Genomic DNA, 23417 nt, shown 5'->3' on the forward strand with positions numbered 1-23417 from the left:
GCTCTTTGGGATCTCCGTGGGTGTGTAATCCTCTTTTTGGCCCTTTCTTGGGAGAGTTCCCCTTTCTCTGTTCCCGGCTCGTTGGTGGCACTCTCTGCTCCACCCCCCCTCTCCCCAGGTGCGATGTGATGGGCTGCTTCACTTTGCTTTTTCCCCTCCACCCATTCACACCGAGTCCCCAGCGAGGCACAGCGCAGGGCCTGAAGCCATTTCTCCCGAGTTATAAGAGCTCATTGTAAAAAAAGGCCTTCGCTTTTCACACCTGCAGCCACGGCGTCCGCCCCTTTGCAGCCCCTCTCCCGCTGAGCCGAGCCAAGTTTCGGCCGGGAGTGAAATTTCATGGCTGAGTTATGTGCCCCTGCAAAATGGGTTTCCTAATGGAAAGAATGATGGGCTGTCAGGCAGGGCGAGGGGCTGAGGGAGGGAGGCCCTGCGGTGGGGCTGTGGGAGGTGGGCTGTCCTGCCGTCCTGTCCCGAGCACAGCGCTGTGCACCGCCCTCATCTCTCACACGGGGGGACCCGAGAAGGTGGAGAAGCTCGGGGCTGACGAGCAACAGCGCAGGTACGGATTTGGGCACGGTGCTGTAACGTCAGGCGGGTCCGCTCACAGACCGTCCCCAGCCCAAAGGGACCCGCAGGTGGACTTGGCCGATGGCCGCCCATGGCCGTGTCGGGGTGCAGCGCAGGGCCGGGCAGCGCCCGCACCGCACAGACCGGACGGAGCTCGGCCTGTTGCTCCCCGGCGGCTCTCCTGTCCGCCCCTCGCCGGGGAGCCGAACCCCTCCGCACGCCGTGGCACAGCCGGCCCTGTAGAGGGCAGCCGCTTCCCAGCAAAAAGCCGCCCGGGGGGATCTCGGATCTCGTCGTGCCGTGCTGATGGAGAGGAACTGCGGGGCCGCCGGGAGCCGGGATGGGGCGGAACCCGCACAGTGAGGCCCATTCGAGCAGAGGTGAGGTGCGGAGGGCTCCTCGGGTTATGGGCTGAAGCTGCTTCGGGGAGGGGGCAGAAACGGGGCAGCGAGTGGCGAGCAGCACCAGAGAACACACCAGGAACAAAACGAGACCCACTAATTTATTGTCCAGAAAGAAAAAAAAAAAAACAAAAAACCCTCAAACTTTACTTGCGTTTCTCTCAATAAATAATTTACAGTATGTACAGGTGGTGACACTCCCACGGGTCCGAGCGCAGGGAGGTGGGGAGCATCCCATCATCACAGCCCTCCCATCACAGCCCTCCCTTCCCTACGCCTTTTTGTTTCCATCCGCCGGGTCTTTCTTGGCCGCGCTTCACCTCTAAGCAGAACCGGGTCGAACACAACCGAAATAAAGTGCTTCACTGTTTGCTTCTGAAAGAGGGACACCCCAACCGCCTTCTAACAGCCGACCACCAGCTGGGCTGCTCACCCCAACAGCGGGACTGAGCCATGCGGTAATTAAACAGGCTCTCCTTGGCTGGAAATTACCCTTTGTGGGTAATTAGGGGAGGTCGTACGGGAAGGATGCACTTGCTGGCATGCTGTGGCGTGGTCAGATAAGACCACGTTGCACCACGGCTGTTACCTCTGAGCGAGAAACTCCGCTTTTCAAAGTGTGGGCTTTGAGTTTCCAGGACACAAAGGTTTGGCTCTTCATTTAGTGCAGCAAAAGTATCCCCAGCAGCCTTGCTGAGCAGTCAGCACGCGGGGAAGCCCAGCAGCCCAGCAGTTGGTCTCCTCAGCGCCATCGAACCGCGCTATCCTTACTTTAAAACCTGCCTGAACAGAATTCCTGGGGCGCCAGCAAACAAAGCAAGGAGCAAAGTAGTAAACACATCTTTTTTTTTTTTTTTTTCCTTTTCTCTTTCTTTTTTTCTTTTCTTTCCTTAAACATTTAAAAACCAATTACATCTCTTCATCTGTACAGTCACACGAGATCAACGCCGGGGCTCTATATATTAAAGAGACAATATAAATTACATCCATTGACACAAATTTTGCATTTCTCTGCTGCTTTACAAATGGAGCTCTAGAGCTGTTAGGACACAATGAAAAGTCACGCTGAGTATTTACACCAGGCCGCCTCTTGGCACCAGTTCCGACTGCCAGAGGTTGCCTATTCCCACCTCTTTTGGTGCTAGCTTGTCTTGTCGTGCCCAGAGACCTCCCTTGAGCAGGACATTCCCCCAAGAGTGAAGCGTGTTTGGGGGGGTGATTTATGGGAAATTCCCCCTGAGGAAAGGAGGGAAAAATCCACAAAGAGGTCTCCAAGGTGCAGACCAAAGGTGGTCTCGTTTTGTTCAGTGAGCAATGAGGTGAACCACAGAGGAATATGGGGGGGAGAAGGGCAGCACTATGTGGTGGGGGAAGGAGATTACCAATGGTTTTGAGGGGGGGGTCGGGGGGGGAAACAGACATCTGGGGGCAGTTGGGGAGGGGGGCCCTCTGCTGCATCCTGTCTCCTGGCTGAATTTCTAACATTGCCCCATTCCAGAGACAAGCCCAGATGGGCTTAAGGTGCAACGGGTCTGCAATGGGGTTGCGAGTCATGACCCTGGGAGAAGGAGTGGAGCAGAGACCTAGCAGCAAACAGAGAGGGATGCTCCTGCTTCAGGACCTGGCTGATCCACGGGCAGGTAAGGGGGTGCAGATGGGGTCTCCCACTGAGCAGCCTCCCCACTGCCAGTTTTAGGGGAGCCAACGGCACAAGGAGCTCATCCGACACTGGGCAGAAGTTAAAGAAAATGCTTGAATACTGGCCAGGTTTCTCCTGCCGCAATCAAAGAGTCCTCAGTGGGTTCAGGTAGAGACAAGGGAGCCAGGGATAAAACTGTGGAGTGAATCAGCCAGGTGAAGTGGCTAAGATAGCAGATGCCTTTTGAACCACAGAAAACGCAAGCCGAGGCTTGAGGATCATGGCCCCCTTCCACCATGATGCCTTGTTCCTCTCTGTGGTCAGCCCCACCATTTTGGCCCCTGCCTGTTGCTTTGCATCGCTTCCTGCAGCAATGGGGCTGCAGAAAGAAGCACACCCCAAAAAGTGGAGCCCAGCCACATCACCCTTGTGGCTCCCTAACACAAAGCCACGTTCACACGCTCCAACACCACAGTCACCGTGAGTGTTTTGGGGACCATGGAGCAGCGGTGCAAGGAGGTGGGGGCTCCCCAGCACTCACGCTACAGAGAGGAGGAGGATGAGGGCGAGGGGAAGTAAGGAAGGGACCACCTGAGGTGTAGTCCAGCAAAATATCCCAAACGTCCTCGGGGCATTTAGCGTTCCTCCTGGGCAGGAGCTGGGGTGATGAAGGATTGGGTGCTGGAAGGGGGCTGAGATCTGAGGATGATCCACGTGCTCCCCACTGGATCCTTTATCCAATCTCTCCTTGTCCAGCGCTGTCATCTTGTCCCTTGTCCCCTCCTGCTCCCCTTTCCCCACAGCATGAAGAAGCAAAACTCTATAACAAACCCAACCAACACTGACTCAAACTCAGCAGTGCTACCCAGAGGGCAGGGAGGGCCCAGGGATGCTCCGAGGGAGCCGCATTGCCCGGGGCTAGGGCCCGTGTCCTTTCATAGAGGTGCAGTTTGTCTTTGTTGGAGTGAAGCATCTTCACGTCCTCAAAAGCGTAATAAGCAGCCAGCATGAAGTTGACATCCCCCGTAGTCAGGAGGTCAAAGACGCAGGACTGGAAGTAGAGGTCCTCTACGGGCAGCTTTTCCCTGCACTTGGCAGTGGCCGACTCGTAAGTGAAGGCCTCAGGGGGGGCCGGCAAGCTGGGCCCCTTCCTGCGAGCACGGCCCTCAGCGGCCTGAGCCAAGCGGAAAGTCTGGAAGTCAATCTGTTGGTTGAGCGGACAACCCCGGAGGCACAGGTAGAGGCCCTGACTGTCCCGGTCCTCCACAGCGTTGACCACCTCCTCCGGCATACGCACGGCGAAGGTGAGGTAGCGGCCCACCTGCCTCACCACGATGGTGGTGCCAATGTACTTGGCCTGGATCTCGATGTGCTGGCCCGACACCTTCTCGGTGATCTTCAGGCTGTTGGCTCCGTGCTTGTCGCCGCCGTTCTTGGAGCCATCAGCAAAGGCAGCAGGGAGCTCGTCCATCTCTGCCTGGTACACTTTCTGCTCCACGCATTCCTGGAAGCTCTTGAAGATGATGGTGAGCTGCGGGACGAGAAGGATCAAAAGGAACGGGGTTACAAGATGACCACCTGAGAGCACACAGCCACTACCAGGATCAAGGTGGGAGCTGGAAAAGCTGCCTGCTCGGCCCACCTAGGACCACGGCCTTCACTTCAGGGATAGCCACTTCCTCCTAAAAAACTGCCCCAACTTTTAGACACCCAGACAAGATAGGTGCCCCGGTTTTAGCCACTCAAACGTGGTCATCCTCCTTCTGCATGGGAGTGAAGACACCGTGCACTGATGCCAAGACCCAAAGCCTGGACTGAACGCGCCACCTGGAGCTGTGCTGTTATCTCCAGGCCCCACGCAGAGCTCCCATGCAGCTGGAGCTGGTTACAGGATCACCAGGCACAGGCCTGTGGTGGCATGCCCGTGCATTCAGCACTGTCTTGCCCCCAAGGGCCTGGCTCCGATAGGTGGTAGAGCTTCTCTGGCTCCCATGGTATTCATGTCTCACGGTCCCAGCCTCCTCCCTTCCCTGGCTTTGTAGACCAACAGGGGCTTTTTCTCTGGACCCCAGAACATGTCGTGCTCCATCTCAACCATGTGCATTCACTATCTTCAAATGGGCGTGATACAAAGGGGAAAATGGAGGCTCCCAGCATGAGCCCGGAGCTTTCCCTGCCCCTCTCTCCCACCACTCTTCCACTGAGCACCAGATGCTCCCAACCCAGTGGCAGCTCTGCTGTCCTCTCATCGGCCATGTCCTGAGGCACCACCTTACAGCACTACCCCTCCCATAGATGTTTCTGGCTGGAAGGCATAAGGGTAAGTCAGAGACAGTCAAGCAGAAATACAAAGAGCCCCTTGGAGGAAGAGGCCTTCCTTTCCAACAGCACATGGTCTACTATCAGTGGCCCAGCAATGCTTCCCATAGCTCGTGCTGCAGATCTCATGACTAATCTCTCACCACCACAAGCCCGTGAGGCAGATAACGGGTGAAAAGGCTCAATTAAAATGGTGATCTTGGGATCCAGCCTAGAATCGAAGGTCCCCGTGCCCTCAGGGACCACCTCCCTCCAGCCAGACTTAACTGCACCGCTTCAGCAAGTTTTTAACACCTTCTGGTAAATAAGGAGTTGCAAGCATCAGTAATTATCTCTAAGGGTGTTTATTAGGGACAAGTCAAAACCAAAATGTCAGCTTCAGCTCAGGCTGAAACAGTCACATCCAGAAGAGGTGGCCCTTGGGGCCAGCCCCAGGTTTGTTTGGACCTCAGGTGCCCCTGAAAAAGTGCTGCCATCTTTCCCAGTCTGCCTGTGCACAGACATCTGGAGTCCCTCAGGTGGGGACTTGAATTTGTCACCCCCCTTTCTTTTGTACGTGAGCTACAGGAGCAATGCCCCTAAATTGCACCAGGGAGGTTCAGGTTGGCTATTAGGAAAAATTAGATCTCAGAAAGAGTGTTGGGCACTGGCACAGGCTGCAGGGAGGTGATGGAGTCACCATCCCTAGAGGTCTTCGAGAACCATAGGGATGTGGCACTGAGCGACATGGTTAGTGGACATGGTGGTGATGGGTCAATGGTTGATCAGATGATCTCAGTGGTCTTTCCCAGCCTTAATGATTCTATGATTCTATCCCAGCCTGCTAACTGTGGAGACAGAAGAGGAAAGTCTGGATGGGCAGCTGATATTTATGGCCAAACGCCCACTTCCCGTGGAACTCCCACTCTTACCCTCCCCAAGGAGATGGGCAACTTGTTGAAGAGCCAGCTATTGGGAAGAAATGGCATTCGAGAGCACCTGCACCCTGCTCACGAGCTGTGCCCAAGGCTCACCTTGCTGGTGGCGGTGGCTGAGGAGCCAGGCAGCACCGGCGTGTTGGTGACCTGGACGTTCAGGTAGTTATTGTCTATGAGCGGCCAAGCCCCTTGCACCTTGCAGGTCTGGAAGGTGTCCGTGAAAGTCCTGAGGTGGGGGTCCCCGAAGAGCCCACAGTGGGTGTAGTTGGGAGCTGCCGAGTGTTTGTGAAAGCTCTTCTCGTAGTGGCAGATTTCGGGGCTGTCAGAGCGCTCCTGGCTGTCCCCGGGGGGCAATGTCCGGAGGCGGGGCTGGGACGTGGGGCCATCCTTGGAGCAGTTGTGTTGCACCATGAGATCGTCTATGCCATGCACGGCCGAGTGGTAGGCCAGGTCCCCCCTGCAGGTGCGGGCGGTGCGGCGGGTGCAGTGCGCGTAGGCGCGCAACGCCGTGCAGAACTCCGGGGTTTCCTCTGCGCCCAGGTGGTGCGAACCCGACGTGGCCGCCCAGAACTCAGAGTTGCACTTGAGGATCTTGCATGGAGACGTCACTGCGAGGCAGGGAGAAAACGCAACAAGGTCAGTGCTTGCGTGGTCCCCACCTTGCATGCTGTGGGGGTCCCACTCTACCCCCAGCCGGGTTCCCACAGCCCAACCCCATCACATTGGTTGCACCGCGTGACGCGACCTCGCTCACCAGACGTGACCCTCTCACATGACCCAGCTCTCATGCATCAAAGCCAAGGAAGCCAACAGAATGTGCCCCGATTTAAGCCAAGAAGGATAAAGAGCACCCGGCCTTCAGATGAATGTTCCTGGGGGAAAGCGGGGTGTTGAAGAATGGGACTCATTCATTAGCAGGATAAGGCAGGATCACTAATGTGGTGGGAGAGGCGGTGGGGTTTTTAATGTGGTGGGAGAGATGCAATGGGTTTTTTGTGCCTTTTTTGCGCTTGACATTGAAAACAGCGCAACACAAATTACTGTGTGTTCTGCCTAATCTTCACCACGGCAAAAATCCACCGTCCTTCCTATTCCTCTTCCCTGGGCATGGGAAAACCCATCCCCAGCACAGCCGCTGTGCAGCCATGCAGTGATAGCAGCACCGGGCAGAGCAGGATCCAAGCTCAGGCACCTCACTGCTGGGTTTGGTGCTGCAGCTGAGAAGCCGTGCACCTCTGCTACAGCACCCCGTGCTGCGGTGTACCCCAGGAGCTTGGGGAGCCCGGGGCGGGAGGCAGGAGGCCCATTCCCCACCGTGACCCATGCAGAGAGAGCAGGAGGCTGACACAGAGGAGAAAAACCGGCACAGCAGGGTGCAGGCTGCCAGCCGCCCCGCTTGCTGTTGCCCACGCGGAGAAGCCGAAGGCAGCAGAGTCTCTGGTGGGCTTGACAAGCTGGAAGAAGGCAAAGGAAATTTGGATCCTGCTCTTTTTGTTGTGTTTTTTTTTTCTTTTTTATTCCCCTTCCCAGTGCCTGTTCCCCAGGGCTGTGTGGCTTCCCTGGAGCAGAGCTGAATGCAGCTGTGCAGAAGCACGTGGCCTTCACTGAACAGCATGCATACACTGCTTGTGCCAATCCAGAGCCCTGCTGGGTGAACCCGGGCTCACACCGCACAACGTTTATGCTGCTTTCCTTCCTCTCCTCTTCATCAAACCCCTTCATCAGAGGGCTCGGAGATGGGATCGGGCGCAAAAGGCAGCAGAGCAACAAGAGAAAAAGCCCCACTATTTCCAGATGCTTTTGCATGTGCATACATTCCTGTCTCGGCGCTTGTTTAGAAGGAGGCTGGCAACACATCTGTGCCAAAATCATTTCACGTTTGTTTAAAAAGAAAGTTACAAAACCCAGCATTGTTGCAGGGAAAACAGTGTGTTTTAGTTTTAAACACTGCAGTGTTGGAAACCTAAACACAGTCGGTGCTGGAAAATCAGAAAGAGAGAGCAAAGCTATAAAACACTCAGCAGTCCGGCTCTTGGGCTGCGTGCTCCTTCCAAGAAGAGTGAAGTGCAAATAGGAAACGGTGACAGGTTCCTCACAGCTTTAAAATTCATGTTTAATAAGCACAGATGCTAGCAACAGCTCCGGGAACCCAGGAGCTGTTTCAGCTTGGCAGTGTCCAATTTAAACCTGCAAGAAGCACTGTGGAAACCCTTGTGTCCTGCTGTAACTTGCCACTGGCTGGAGGTGACCTGAAAACAAGCTGTGGAGCTGAGACACGGGCTGACACTTCTGCTGTGGTTGTTACAGCCCGTACTATAGCTGCACAGTGCCTGAATGCAGAAGGAGAAGGGAAGGTCGGTGCTGGAGGTGGCATTCCCAGTGGAAGGTATAAATTAAAATGCACGCAGAAATGTAGTGGTGCCACTACTGCTGGCTGTCCCAGACGCCTGTGGCACCAGGCAATAGGACCCTTGCTCTCCCAGCACTAATGCCTAATGCTTTGCTCAAGGGTGCCCTGAGGCTGCACGCAGACAGACATTGCTGCCCCTGGGGGCAACAGGACACATCTCTGGGCATTCAAGACCCCCAGCCCTGGTTCCAGACACCGGGATGTGCTGTGCGTATGGAATTTCCAGCAGGAGTAAAGTCATAACCCATTGCTCATGGACCATCGAGTCCAGCTCCTGGGCAGCTGCTGCTGCAAAACTGCCCCCAACGCTCTGCGCCCAACGCATCCCACACTGCCGCGCCACCGAGGACCACTCATGACTTTAAAAGGTTCCGGGTTAAAGAAAAAAAATAGTAATAATACCCACAATGGCAAGGAAGCCCATCTCTTCCCTCCCTGGGCCTGAAGGGGGAGCGTTCTTCTTTAAGATGTTATCGCTTGGGTTTGGCACCCGTCCCCTTCTCACTGTTTCGCACACGGCCCCATATAAGGCCACATTTCCAAGCCAGGTGCCGTGGCAGCAGCGCATGGGGCGGTGCGGAGCGGGGCTGCACACAACCGTGCTGCTCCATGGATGTGCCTCTCAGCAGACTGCTGGCTTGGCAAAGCCCTGGGGGTGTTGCCTCCTCTTTTTGCTATGGTGTGGTCTGGCCACGGGCGGCTGGGTGGCCGTGGGTTTGCAGGGAGGGCTCGGCAGGCAGAACCTTGCTGCTCAGTGCGGTGACTGTGCAGGCACCTGCGTGACTCAGCCCTGGGCAAGACACGTGGCTGCCACCACCACCACCATGCTGGGGACACAGCACAGAGCCACCATGAAGGGCAGCAAACGTGTCCTGTTCCATGCCGTGCCCCTTCCCCTGGCAGCAGCTTCGGCACAGTCATGCAGGCTGTGCATTTGTACCTGGGCCAGGGAGCGATGTTTATTCAATTTCACCTAATCTATTTTCCATCTCCTCACAATGGATCTGTTTTTGAACCACAGACGACTTAGCACAGGAACAAACCCCTCCTGAGCAGGAAACCAAGGAGGCTCTCCAGGCCCTGCGTGGACACCCTCGCCTCTGGGTGACGCTGTCACCGTGGTCTGTGGCAAAGGGACCTTCAACCTGAGGACTGAGTGGTACCAATGACACTTGGCCTCAGCCCCCGGCAGCCTGGCCTCCTCGCCTCTCCTTTCAGGGGCTTGGTGCCATTCAAACAAGGGACAACATTTCCTTCGGTGTCAAGGCTGGCAGTCTGGGAAAGTTTAAAGTTGGACAAAACATTGCAATGACAACCACCCTGCCAGCCCAGTGTCTGCGGCTGCTCAAGTGTACTTCCCAGGAGGACTTCTGCAGCCCAAGGTGACCACGGGCTAAAAAGCAATGCCCCTGCTCCAGGAGTTTATCACCTTTACAAATGTGGGTCCTGCTTCTAAGTGGGTTTTATCTGCCTTCATTGTAAGGACATAAAAAGAACCAGCGAGTTTCTCCAAAGCAGTAAAAAAAGTCCGTTAGTAACCAGCATGTGTTTCCCACAAAGATATTTACACACGGCAATCAAGTCACTTGTCAATCCTCCAGATAAGCTAAACGGTTTGCACTTTTAAGTTCCCACTGGAAGGTGTTTGCCCAGCCCTGCAATCAACCTGCTGCCTCCCTTCCCCACGGCGGGAGGCTTTCTGCAAGGCTCACTTCGCCTCTGCTCATGCACACTGGGATCAGTTTATCCACCAGCCATGGCCATCCATGAGCCGTGGCCATCCATGAGCCATGGCCATCCAGCAGCCATGACCATCCAGCAGCCATGACCATCCACCATCCACGGCCACCCACCAGCCATGGCCATCCACCAGCCCCAGCTGTGTGTCTCGCAGTGGTGAATTCACCATATTCCATCAAGTGCACCTCCCTGCTTCCCAAAATCAGCCTGGAGTTGCCATCAGAGAATCACAGGAACATTAAGATTGGAAAAGACAACTAAGATCATCCAGTCCAACCACGGACCCATCACCCCCGTGCCCACAGTGGATCATGAAGGTTGGAGAAGACCACTAAGGCAGAGCCACACTGTTCTCCCCTCCAGCATAGCCCCGTGCCCCGCTACACTGCACGCTGTTAGGGTAAGTTTTCAGGCTTCCTCCACACACACATCCAACTTTAACAGTCTTCTAATTATCAGTGCCCCTATTTTCCCTTTGTCGGGCATCGGGTTATCCGAAATTCATTTACCCAAATCACTCTCCTGCAGAAAACCAGCACAAACCCAACAATTCACCCCTTCTCCTGTAATTCCTCCAGCAATGAGAATTACTGGAAATTAGTTTCAGTAAGCAAAAGCCAGTTCTTTTAAGACTCTTGGGTGCATGTTAACCAGACCTGTTAATTTTAAAGCGTTCACTGCTAAGAGATGTTGTTTAATATCCTCTTGGTTACTAACGGGCTGGAAAGTATTTCATCACCCACATGTGATGCAAATACATCACCCCGCTTCTTTCCAAATACATGGATTGAAGTGTAGATGTGCAAGCCTCACACATGCAGTAAAAGGCCTTTTCGGAGAACACAGTAAAACGTAATTACCTTTGGCCTCACATCTGAGCACGGAGACTCGGGCTCCTAAACACATATTTATTTAAGTAATCTAAATAAACATATTTATGCCGACACCTCCATAGGAAAGGCACGGCTCTCGGCTCAGTTCGGGGAGCGTGCAGCTCCTGCATGGCCATCGCTCGCAGGAGAACGATGGGAAGAGGGCTGCAACAACCACAGCGCTCCTCGAACAACCGACCGAGCGCACCTCCTCGTGGGTCCTCCTCCTGGGAGGTTTTGGGGTCCGCAGTGGGACCCATAGGGATGGGCAGCATCACCCTCGGCCCAGCTCCGACCCGGAGCTCCGCCAGCGACCTCCTTTGAACTGCTAATCAGAGGCAATCTTGCCGAATAATAGCCTGCTTATTATTGCCTCGTTTGCATAACAAAGAGGCCCAATAAAACTGATTTGACTGTGCTCAGAGGGGGTGTGAAAGATCAGCCCTGAGAAAAGAGCTGCAGGAATGCAGCAAACTGCTCCAAAGCCTCAACCCAGGAAGAAAGACAATGCAATTTGCCATCAAGAAAAGCCCAATAGACCAATAAATTACCCATGTGCAAAGGGATTAGATCAGGTTTCAGTTGCGCTGAAGTGGGGGGAGGAGGACCGGGAGGAGGGAACTGCAGGAGAAAAATAAACCTGGCTCTTAAAACGCTGCAGCTCCTATTTTGCAAGGGCGTGCATGGGGAGGATGGCTCAGCTGAGGCACCTTCGGAGCTGCAGCCCGCATTTCGTGCTCCCTTCCAGTGGCCAAGGCAGCAGTAAATGCATTAAAAGCATTAAACGCACAGATGCATTAAATCCAGGTGAAGGATGGGCTGAGAGTTGGGTTGAGTCTGCAGCGTTTTTCAGCAACAGCCGTTGTGTTGCTTAAAAGGATGCTGGGGAAGGTCTCCATCCGGTTTGTTTGTGCTAAAAAGAACACAGGAGGAGTTTTCCCGTCTCAAGCATTAAAGCATCTGGAGGACCTGCCACAGCCAACTCCCCGTTGTCCTCAGCACCGAGTTCATGGCCCCCATCCCTCCCCTCCCAGCATCGCAGACACGGGGCAAGCACAGGCAGGAAAACAGCAGCGTCAGTGCCTTCCCTGGCCACGAACTGCCAGATGCTGTGGAAGGAGCCCACGACCGTTCCTGTCGCAGTCAGCCCTTCTGGCTCCGGGTCACCTCACTGCAGCACGCTTAGCAGGGGTGAACGCATCTCCTCTCGGTGCCCAAATGGGAGAGCTGGCATCAGTGCAGCAGCAGCAGCAACCCTGTGCTTTGGAGCTTGTTGTGAAGATGCTGCTCCGACAGGACCCAGCCAATCTTGAGACTCTCAAGATAGACTGGAAGGAGGGATGAGGATTCACGGCTGGAGCAGCAAGTTGCAGGTTGGCCCATTTTGCTCTCCGGCTTCATTGTGGGACTCAAAGTTCAGCAGTGCCTTTGTTGCTTTGGTTAAAGCAGCATGGCTGGAGCTGTGCTGCTGCTGGAGGGTTGTTGAGTTTTGCTCCACAGATGGAGAGCTGGTGGGACGGAGGAAGACAAGCGAGGGAAGCGACCTCCTTTGGTTCTTCATCTGCAGAAGGGCACTAACGAAGCGGCTCCCCGCCACGTCACACCACGGCTTTTCCTGGCTGCTCTCCCAACACCAACAACATCCGTGTGAACCACCTCGGAGGAGTGCTCCATTTTACAGATAAGAATACAGGGCCAGGCAGGGATTCACCCAAGGTGAGCCTGGTGGAAAACCAGGCGGTTTTCCTCCCTCAAGCCCTGTACAAAATCACCTTATGCTTCTCCAACAGCACCTGCCCTCAAAGCAGTGACACGGGTGCCCTCGGCCACCTCCTCCAGCCACCAGCCCCAGCCACCCCAAGCCTGGCAGCCCCGCAGACATCTGCTTTGGATTTCCATTGCGCTCTGTGCACCCGAGCTGTTTTCCCAGGGTGCCTTTGAAGGCACAGCTGCCACCCACCAGCGCCCGCGGGCCCCCCAGGTGTGGCAGCGGGTCCTTCGCCCTCCTCCTCCTTGCCCGGGCCGCAGCAGGGCTGGCAGGGAAGCACTCAATGCTTACAGGTGTGGATTCCCTCTAGGAATAATCATCCCCGCTGTGCTCTTGTGAAATTTCAACCCTTCAAACGCAGAGGTAAATGAGACACAAAATGAGGAGATGGAGAAAAGCCCGGAGCACATAAATCTGGACGAGGCAAATTTATACAATTAAATGCCTGCCAAAAAAAATTGCGGCATCTCCATCGGAGGCGTTGATTTGCACGCAGGGTGGGGGGTGGTGGCACGGCACCCAACCCAAAACCTCGGTGGGCACCCGAACAATGCTGGGGTCACACCTGGGGAAGCACAGGGACCAAAGTGCCCATGCGGTAAAAAGTAAGAGAAAACCACCCAGCTTCGCCCACCCATCCTTGCGCTCAGCCATGCCCATGGCTGCAAAGCCCAGAGCCAGAACCCCTCGGCATGCAAACTCCTCAGGATGCTCGTGCAGCGCACAGTGGGACTCAGCACCCTGCAGATCTTGCTGTCCTCATATCCGCAGGGACTGCGGCCCCGCACACCACGGCCGGGACGTTGCACAGAGCTGCTCAGTTGTAGGAGCCAGCTTGTTCTCCGCAGTCAGGGCCCTATGACTTCATCAAGGGGATGGCATCTGGTTTTGCAGTTGGACATAATTCAATTCTCCCCCTCGCTGCAGGAATTTCAGCTGGTGAAGCAGTGATTTACTCAGCCAGGCTGCACTTGAGTGCAAAGCAATCTCGAGGCTACAATCGAACGCTCTGTTATTTTGAGAGCTGACGGACAAGACGAGGGAATAAATATCCCAGTGATGGGAGCTCTTCTTTTAATCCTGGCTGTTGCCAAGTGCAGGTTGCAAAGCTTTTTAAAGGCACTTAGGGGCTCTCCTGTTAGAAATGTGCTCTGTGCCCCAGGATAAGACTCCTCAGCTGCCCCATCACAGCTGCGTGTCTCTGAGCATCCCCCATCCCACCCCAGAGCCCTACATCCCCACCTCACTCCAAGCTTGCAGCAGTCCTAAGCTCTCTCCAGCCCCATTTAAACCATCCAGGACACCAACTGCTCTTTAGGTCCCCTTATTCCACATTTACTGGAGTACCCATTTAGGTGTGCCAAACCCCCATTGCCACTGTTTTTTTTCTTGCCATCCCGCTAATGCTCACCCAGGGGTGAGCTGGAGGGAGAGCACAGAGCTCGCTGTCACCATGCCCCAGCTCTCTGGGGCCAGCAGGTTGGTGCTTTGCCCCAAAGCCCCGGGTCAGGAAGTTCTTTAGGCTGCACTGAGTGCTTTCACACACACACCCGCACAGGCCACAAAAAAGGAAACCTCAGCTGCTGCCAATATAAACCCAAAGTCACCCCCGATATCCCCCCATTTCCAGTCAGCAAGGGCCGAGAATCTTAGGAAGGCAATTTGTGGGGGAAAAACAAGCGAAGTGCCCACCCCACATCCAGGTACAAGGCCAGCTCAGTGTGTAGTACAACAGGGAAGCCCACGTATTTCCAGGCTGATGTTTGAATTCCTCCCCACTTCCCGGCCCTGACAGTGTCCTCCCAGTCCCGGGCCCTATTCAAGGTGCTCAGGTGGTGTTGGTTCAGCTCCTCAATTTTGGCTTAATGCTGTTACCACATCCCTCCCTGCCACTGTGACAAAAGCTGTCGGGCTGGATCCTTCCTGGGAATCCACCCCCTTGCCCAGGTGGACCAAGGGCAGAAAATGTTTTGGAGGCAGAAGCATATTTCAGGCAGAGCAGCTGAAGCAAGCCACCATCTGGGAAAGCTGAAGTGAACTAGAGGACATGTGGGAGAGCAAAAACCAGACTGATTTTCAAAAGTATTTGCAAAAAAACTCAGTGCAGCCCCAGCTGGGAGGCAGAGGCACCCCAGACACAAGGGTCCCACATGTGATGGGACAGTACCCATGAACATCCAACAGTGAGGGCTTGGTGTGAGCACCACCCTGCTCCCCATGCACGTCTTCTGCCGGTGGTAGCTTTCCGCACACCAGAATCCCCCCCAGGACCACCATGGCGTTGAAGCCAGGCTGAAGTCATTGGTGTGAAAGCAGTACACTTGGGGATCCAGCCCAGGCTGCATGTGTAGGGGGGGTTAAGCAAGTAGATAAGTACAGCGGGACTCAGCGAGGCAGCGACCCGGCCCACCAAGCCCTGCGTCCCCCCAGGTTTTTGGGTGCTGTGTGGCTTCCTGGGGCCGCAACACCTCTCTGGGGGCTCCGCCAACATCCTTCACTGGGAAAATGAGGAGGGAAGGAGGAAGAAATTCCCCCCACGTACCCCATCCCCATCTTCCCACCCCCAGAGCTGGCAGAGGGCCCCCCCAGCACCACGCACGGGCAGCACCATCCGTCTGCTCCCTGCTCCCGCCGGCTCCGGATCGCCCCGTTTTGCCAGTTCTTTGCACCTTATTTGACTGCTGAAGGGAGAATCAAACAAAGCAGGCGGGCAGATCGCGTATCAAGTTCTTTCTTGCACCGTAAATCTCACAGTCCCAACCCGCTCGGAACAGGGCATTGTGGGTGCTGCGATGGCTTCACCCCCCAAAATAGGTGTTGGTGCAGGGCTGGGGGGGGGGGGGGGGGGGGGGGGGGCGGCTCGGTGTGAGCACAGCACAGACGGGCTCACTGCATTTAAGACAGGAGGGAGGGAGGGCGCAGAGCAGCGCTTTATTTATTTGCTGCATGTGTGTGCAAGACGGCTGCACCTACGGGTATGCAAAAGAAAGGCATAAAATTTGAAAAAGGGGAAACTTGTGCTCGAATACAAGATAAACAAACCTGGCGGAGCGGAGCGCAGAGGCTGTTCGCTTTCCCTCCTGCTTTCTCTCCTTCCCCCCCCCCCCCCACTTTTTGCAAGCCGAAAAAAAAAAAAAAAAAAGGAGGTAAAGAAACTGGAGAGTTTTGGAAGGAACAAATCCGCCTCTGTGGACTCGGTTTCCCCTCCCCCAACAAAAACAAGCACTCAGGGCTTGAAGGAATTTGCAGGCAGAGATCTGCCAAAAACATTGTGAAAAACTATGGGGGATTCATTGGAAACAGATGGCGTTTTCAGCTGTAATTCTGAAATTCTCTCCTTTTCTGACACAATACAAACAAACCGGGGGTAGGGGCCGGGGGGGCCGCGGTGTTACGGGGCAGCGCCGGTGCGGGGCCGGGCCATTTGGTCGCCGTGCAGCCATTTGCTGAGCCCCCCCCCCCCCCCCCGACTATGTGCGACCGAAACAACGATGCAAAGGCTGCAGCACCCGCGGAGGGCACGAAGGTGGCGGCGGGGGGGGGGGGGGGGGGGGGGGGCAGCTGGACCGCGCATCCCGCCCCAGGTGAGCACCTTAGGGCTGTGCCCCCCCCCACGCTCCCCATTCCCAACCGCACCCCCCCGTCTTGTCCCCATGCCAGCACAGCAGCGGCGATCGGAGCGGACCCCCCCCCGGCACACGCACCCATCCGCATCAGTGGGCATCAGGCGCGCTCAGGTGCCCCCACCGCTATTTCAGGGCACCCCCAGGGCCGGGGAACAGCGCGGTCTGACGGCTGCTGTCAGAGCGAACCCCTCCTGCATCGCCCTTTGTTTTGGGTCGTTTGAATTACTATTATTTTTCTTTTTCCCTCCTCCCCCCCCCCCCCCCCCCCGATCGTCTCTTTTCCCGTGAGATGAAACAGCGGGGAGACAAAGAGGTGAGCGCACGGCAAAACCCCCGCAGCGCTCGGGGGGGTGGGGTGGTGGGGGCAGCAAATCTCAGCCCCCCACTCCCTCCCGCTCCTCTTAAACATGTGGCCAAGTGCTGCGGAGAGCACAGAGGAGGCCCACGGGCAGGGGAGCGGAGATACGAAGGGGATGGTCTTCAAAACAAGAGGTTGGTCCTTACCTGGAGGGAAGATGCAGAGAAAGACAGGGAGGATTTGGAAAAGTCCCAGGGCTGTGGATCCTGCCCCTCTCCCCATACCCATCCATCCAGCTCGAGCTTTAACCACTATCCTCTCCCTGGAAGAAGAGTTTAAAAAAAAAAAAAAAAAAAAAAAAAGGAAGGAAAGGGGAAAAAAAAAAGAAATTGGGAAGGGAGGAAAAGAGGGGGGAAAAAAAAAAAGAAAAGGGAAAAATAAATCAATCGAAAGAAAGACTAAGAAAAATAAAATAAAATCTAAAAGCCCCACATGGCTCCGAGGAGCGATGCAGGGACGGGCGGCCCCAGCTCCTCTGGTGCCCTCTGCACTGGAGGATTACACAGTTTTCCTCCTCCTCCTCCTCTCCCCCCGCCCAGCCCCGGCCGTCCGTCAGCCGCCGCCCGCCAATGGCCGCCGCCCGCCCCGCGCCTCCTCCACTCCGCGGCGGCGGGGAAGGGGCAGGGCCGGCGGCCATGGGAGGCGGAGGGAGCGGCGGGGGGAGGTGGCGGGGACTGGGGGTGCGGCCTGGGGGAAGCGGTGTGGTACCACCCCCCCCCCGCCCCCCCTTCAAATGTCAGCATTGGGGGGCTAAAAGGCTGCGAGGGGAGGGAAAGTGAGGCGGGGGTTGTGAGAGCTCGCCCACCTGTGCGGGAGGCGCGAGCCTTTCGCAACCCGTCCGGGTCGTGATGTAAACCCGGCTGAGTCAGAAGCGCGGCTCTGAGGTCCTCAGCTCTGCACCAGCGGTCCCCGGGGAGGTTCACCTTTTGGGGTCCCTTCGGAGTCCCCAAATGCAGCCTGCAATTCATTGCGTAACCTGTGCTTTCTCAAGACCTCCGCTGAATTAGCTCTGGATGTGCAACGTATCCTTTTTTTTTTCTAGGGAAAAATCCCACTGTTTGTGCCATACGGTGGCCCCAGAGGTCTCACGGTGAGTCCTGGAGCCTCCTTCCTGCTCCCCAGCAGCAGCTCCGAGCACAGCAGACGTTGGTTTGCCCGCCGGGCTCCAAAACCCTTCTTCCTCCCACCCCTGGGTGCACAGCGGGACGAGGCGAGCAGGTCGGACCTGCAGGTCCCAGGGCTGCACTCCACCCAGGGAAAGGCAGAGCCAGGAGGGAAGCATCCCCTTAACAACCCACTCGGATCTGTTTAAAATTTCCCGCAAAGGATATTTTAGCCACAGTGAACTGAAGGCAACTCCTCAGTGAGAGTGCCCACGGGCGTGCTACGCTCTAATTAACGTGTCTTTAACTTCCCCGTTTTAGATCATCAGCCCTCCTTTGATGGAGCTCCCCCTCACCATCCGAATGTTTCCTCTCCTCTCTCTGAGGGGTTTTCTGCAAAGAAGAGAAGGCTGCTGGCTGTTCTCCTGCCCTTATCCCAGCTCTTAGTGCCCTCTAACACAGGGCCCTTCCAGCCATGGCCCAGCACAGCCTATGGATGCTCGCCTAATTGCCTTCTCTTCTGCCTCACAGCACCCTCAAGGATGTTTTCTGGCCTCATGGTAGCTTCAAGTCTCTAAGAAGAGCCTGTGATTTCCTACCAACAAAAATCCCCCCAGAAAGCATGGGGAAGAGGAGACAAGAAGATATCCATGGAGTGGAGGGATCTAATGGTGCCTGCCTGGTTCTCCTCGGGGGCTTGAGCCCCTTGGCCTCCAGATGAAGGAGGGCTTTGTCCAGGCTGCAGCCAGAATTAAAATGCCGGAGCTTTTCCAGATGGGACCCAGATGGGATCCAGAGATCCTGGGGCTTTGCCTGCTTGACGGGAGATATGTCTGGGTCCCGTGGCTGCACACAGATCATAGAATCGCAGAATGGCTGTTGGGTTGGAAGGGACCTCAAAGATCATCCAGCTCCAACCCCCGGGTGATGCCCGCTGAGGGCAGAGGGAGCTCTGCCAGGCGGGAACTGGTAGGCCGCATCCAGACCTGAGGCGGCGAGGGAGGAAGGCCTACAGCAGGCACCTCTCTGTGGGGGATGTCAGATGGGAGCAAGTATGGCCCTTCAGCTGCTGCTGCCACCCAGGGAGAAGTGCTGATGGGACGCAGAGGGGACAAGAGAGGAGGCCATGAGCCGGGGGAGCCTCGGCCTGGAGAGATGGGGCCGGGGGCACAGGCTGCAAATACCCTCCTCTTCCTCTCACCTCTTCCTCCTCTCAGCCCCAGTTCCTTTCAGCCCACCCTTTGCTTCTCCTTCGGCATGAAAAATGTCCCTCCTGCTATCACTGATGACAGACAGAGTGATCTATTTGTTTTTAACTCACACAACAGCCCAATGGCCACCATTTGAAATCCAGCTGCTAAATGGCTGCTGCGAGGCTGGTTGGATTGTTTGACCTAAAGCCTCCCCGCTTTGGTGTTGCTGTTTTGTGGCAAGCTGACACATGGAAATGATACACTAAAAATCCCGTTTGAGGCGATATTTTAAAAATGAGAGCCTTGTTGGAGCTTCTGCCTTTGGTACAGGGAAAGCTGCAAAGCAATGAGCTGTTGCCCCTGGCTCTGGTTTGTGAAAAAATTTCTCCTTGATTTTGCACAGTTGCATCACGCATTGCAAATGGGATTGCTGTTTTTGGCACCGATCAAAGCAGCGGATTTCACTGGAGAAAACAACAGATGTGTCCAAACCGAAACGGCAGAGCACGAAAAAGCCCCAAATAAGGTGTGTCTCAGCTCCTGCTCCCCGCTCTGCACTTTTCAGGTCACCTTCACCTTTCTGATAAGCTGAATCAAAGACCTGGACTTAAAATCACCCACTGAGACTGCAGCAGTGTGAAGCTGGGATTTCTGCCTTGCCCGGTGGGGCTCTGCAACGTATGCTGGGGAGCACTGACTGCAGTTTCCCCTGCTCCTTCCCTTCGTGAAGCCGGGACCAGGCTCTCTGTTCAGGCAGCACAGGGCTTTTTGCAAACAGTATGTGGGAAACCACCCCACCGCTATGTGCAAACACCTCCGAGGCACAGTGGAGCTCCCAGGTGACACGCAGGGAGAAATCCCAGCTGCTGTCAGGCGATAGCATCCTGCCGATGCTCAGCTGGCACTGCTTGTCTGAATTTATTTTCTCAGAGCATTTCCCAGTGCGCTCTGCCCTATGCCACACTATGCATATCTGTGGGCTTCAATGGGGCTGAAGGAATGTGCCTAATTTGAACCCTAAGGTTTAAAGGTGATGCCTCCCCTTACAGCCTTCCTAATGGAATTATTCAACACCTGTAATTACATGGCTAAAATAGTAAATATGGGTATTTCTGAGGGCTGTAACTGGTAGTTAGAGGACTCCTGGTCTGCTCCTGACTCTCCTGTGAACTTCCTTTCATGCAGTGATCCCTGCACAACTGCAACATGCCTCTGCCTTCTCTGCCTCAGGACAAGGCGTCCTGTTCGTGTCCTGGCTGGGGTGAGCTGTGATCAGGAAGTTCATCTCGCACTGTTCAGCAACGAGACGTGCTTGGGTTAAGCAGAAAAAAGCTAATCATTCCCTAAAGGAGGAAGGGAAGTCTGTAGTGGAAACCCCCAAATTATTATCTGGGGAGGTTTGCGAACCGATTCCAAAATGCTTATGGAAGTAAAAGCAAACACCTGTGCTCTGAAAGATTCCCTTATTAGAGAAAAAAGCTCTGAATAAGAAGAGAAATAATGAGGAAAGAAAACCCAACGTTTTTCATCTTTCCGCAGTAAGTCACACCTCTTGTGTTTGCGGTGCGCTGGGAAATACTGCAGTTCATTTCCTTTCCTTTGCTATTTTTTTTTTTTCAATTATTAAATGCTTTTGCAGTTTCCCCAGCTGACAGCACAAGCAAACTCTGCTCTCCCTGAGCCGTGCGCCTCAAGGCTGCCCAGCAAGCGCCTGAAGCCTCTTCCCTCCAACCTGTCACCTCGCACCGCTGATAGCAAAGTGTCCCTCCAAGGTCTCAGCCATGCACCGAGTGTCTGCTGGGACTGCAGGCTGCTGCGTGGCAAAGTGCAGGAACGAGCTGGCTGCCTGGGATCATCCACCTGCCTCTGTGAACGTTAGACTCACCGACCCGGCTATGCAAAGAGAGGCCAGTGGGGCGAAGGTGGAATATGCATAGCTTCGTAGCACCAGCGACTAAAGTGGGAATGGTGCGTTGTCGACCTGCAACTTTGCATCTGTCGAGAGTGGCTAATTAACGGCAGCCCTAATTGAAGTTGCTGTGGGTTACCCTGCTTCAGGCTCTCTGTTTCAAACACCTGCTCCAGACTCGCAGCCACGGGTCACCTCCAAGTGCTCCAAACCAGCACAAGGCAAGCGGAAGGTGGGCTGATAGAAAACTGTGTCTCACTCATTACAGAAAGTGAAACGTGGGGATAGTTCCAATCAAATTCAGTTCATCACGTCCCTGCCTATAGCAGAGGGATTGGAACTAGATGATCTTAAAGGTCCCTTCCAACCCAAACCATTCTATGATTCTGTGATTCTGCGATTATTATTATTCGACTGGTGGTATTCATTCCTTTCTCTCCCTTCCCCTTGATTGCAAAGCCTTGTGGGGTCAGAGTCCTGCACGGGGCAGACTGTATCTCTCCCTTGTTCTGTAGGGTTTGGAGGGCTGCCTGGCATTCGCTCTCTGTGTATTTAGTTCTCTGCAGGGTGCTGCACTTTCTGGTCTCCTCTTTGGGGTAAGAATCAAGCACTACCTCTGTTGTGTATCTTCTGCACATCTGGGCTTATCTAAAATAAAGAGATGGGCTGGGAGGTGCCCAAGACGAAGTTCAAATGGCCGCATGTCAGCTCAGCAGAAAAGATGGGTAAACCTGAACTGCCAAAAAATAAACAGCCCAGAAGAATTCGCACCCAGAGCTGGGTGTTTATCAGCAGAGACAGAAACCAGGCTGTGCAACGGGACAGGGGGGCAACCTTGGCTTTCCCTGCCGCCTTTAATAACCACTGCTGTCTTGAGAAGGTGCACACACAGCTCCCTAATCCCACCCCAACCTGGCAGGTCAGCTGAGGACATCTCCCGGGTCTCCACGTTTAAAGGTGGGGCATGACATCGTGTGTGTGTGTGTTTGTGAATCTGCATCTTCAGCTGGTTGAGAAAGGTGTCACTGAGGGGGTCTTAAGGAAAAAGCTCTGTGAAACGCAGCTCGTGTCCCTTTGTGTCAATTCCTGGCAGCGATGGCCAGAAATCCAGCAATCCCATGGCACGGATTCTGTGTGATTACTGAGCTTCCGAGATGCCGATTCAAAACTTCATCCTGAATATCTGCAGAAGGCACTTTCCTTTTTATGGGGGGAAAAAGCAAAAACTGTAGATCCAGCACTTCTCTATGTGTTTCAGGAGGTGAAACTGGGCCGGGTGGCAGCTTTCATGGGGGGAGCAGCTGGGGGTGGCCGGGGCCCCACTGGGTGGTGCTGTTAGCCCTGCACCGCCTGCACAAGGATCCAGTTTATAAAATAAATGCAATCCAACGCCGCCTTAAACCACATGACATAACAGCAGCTTGCGAGCTCCCATTAAAATCTCAATTTGGGGAAATTGATTCTACCTCTGAGCAATTGCGATGCAATTACTCCAACAGGCAGCAATCAAGAATCACATCAAAACAACACCAAACTTTCATCTCCTGCCTCACAACCACCACCACAACAAAAAGCACCTGTCTTGCAAACACAGCCCGGTTTCCTTCAGTGTACGTAATATTTAAGAAGAGCAACGTGCAGGTCCCAGGCTGGAAGCAAGCCTGGACAGGGGCTGTGGGGCTGGTGCCTCTGTACTGTCCTGGCTCGGGGTGATCTTCTGCCGCTTTACACCTCTCCCACCTCTGCATCCCGGCTGGGATTTGGGGCTGTTTGCAGAGCCAGTTCCCCAGCAGCGAGGCCAGCCACGCTCCAGCTGTGTGTACTCTCCCTGCACACAGAAGCAGCCGCCCCTGCCCACCTCCCACATCTGGCCAGCTGTTAGGCATCGCCCACCCTGCCCACGTCCCACATCTGGCCAGCTGTCACCCTCCGGCTCGCAACCCCCACCCAGCGCCTTCAGACCCCAGCAGCGCATCTGCAGACCAGCTCGGTCACAGTGACTGGCCCCGCTCTGAGCAGACCACCGATGAGAAAAGGGAATCTTTTCCGTTCTCATCGGTGGTCTGCAAAGAATTACTCGGCTGGCTTAGCCCAGGAAGGTGCAGCTTTAGTGGCGACCATCAGGAAGAGGATAAATGAATAACCGCATGCTAGCAGCAAGCCGGCCGGAGGGGAAGGGGAAGAGCCGGGGTTCCGTGTGGAAGCGGCCGGGGAGGGGGCAGACAGCCGGGGCCATGCGGGGGGCCGGGGGCAGCATGCGGCTGGGGGGGCCCCGCGCAGCACCCGCTTACCTTAGCGGCCGCATCAGCCTCTCCAGCCCTCCGCGGGGGGGGTGGGTGCAGGGAGCTTTTTTTTTTTTCCCCCTGTCTTTTTTTTTTTTCAGTAAGAAAATAACAATAATAATAAAGAAATGAAAAAAAAATAAAAAAGAAAGAAACGAGCAGCGGTGGCGGGGAGGGGGGGGGGGAAGGAAGGCGGCCCCCCCTGCCCTGCGCAGGGCAGCCCCGGCGGGGAGCAGCGCGGCCTCGCTCAGCGGGACGCGGGGAGCCGCATCGCCCTCCCGGAGCATGTGAGAGGCAGAGGAGGAGATGG

The 23417-nt window shown here is 55.2% G+C and overlaps 1 protein-coding gene across 3 annotated transcripts; it reads right to left on the reverse strand.

Annotated features, from left to right (window-relative positions):
• Positions 1 to 1050: 1050 nt before the first annotated feature.
• RGMA (repulsive guidance molecule family member a) lies at positions 1051 to 23396 on the reverse strand. Of its 3 annotated transcripts, none has more exons than XM_046898886.1 (4): positions 23117 to 23396; positions 16767 to 16882; positions 5943 to 6454; positions 1051 to 4141 (listed from the first exon to the last, which is right to left on the reverse strand). In XM_046898886.1, exons 1-4 carry the CDS (start codon positions 23392 to 23394, stop codon positions 3431 to 3433), a joined length of 1617 nt encoding a protein of 538 aa, XP_046754842.1. In that variant the 5' UTR covers positions 23395 to 23396; the 3' UTR covers positions 1051 to 3430. The 3 variants fall into 3 exon arrangements, with proteins under 3 accessions (XP_046754842.1, XP_046754843.1, NP_989868.2); XM_046898887.1 differs by having other exon boundaries at positions 17426 to 23140; NM_204537.2 differs by lacking the exon at positions 23117 to 23396 and having other exon boundaries at positions 1052 to 4141; positions 16767 to 17112.
• Between the last annotated feature and the right edge of the window lie 21 nt (positions 23397 to 23417).

This window comes from Gallus gallus, chromosome 10 (genome assembly GCF_016699485.2).
Source record: "Gallus gallus isolate bGalGal1 chromosome 10, bGalGal1.mat.broiler.GRCg7b, whole genome shotgun sequence".
In the NCBI taxonomy this organism is placed as follows: Eukaryota; Metazoa; Chordata; class Aves; order Galliformes; family Phasianidae; genus Gallus; species Gallus gallus.

What these genes read in the sequence shown, in the direction of transcription:
- RGMA (XM_046898886.1), bottom strand. Translation starts at nt 23,394, where the DNA reads ATGCTCCGGGAGGGCGATGCGGCTCCCCGCGTCCCGCTGAGCGAGGCC. An exon ending in TCTCTGCATCTTCCCTCCAG is followed by an intron (nt 6,455 to 16,766) that starts GTAAGGACCAAC and finishes CCTGCCTCGCAG; the next exon opens with TGACGTCTCCATGCAAGATC. An exon ending in CAGCCACCGCCACCAGCAAG is followed by an intron (nt 4,142 to 5,942) that starts GTGAGCCTTGGG and finishes CTCGTCCCGCAG; the next exon opens with CTCACCATCATCTTCAAGAG.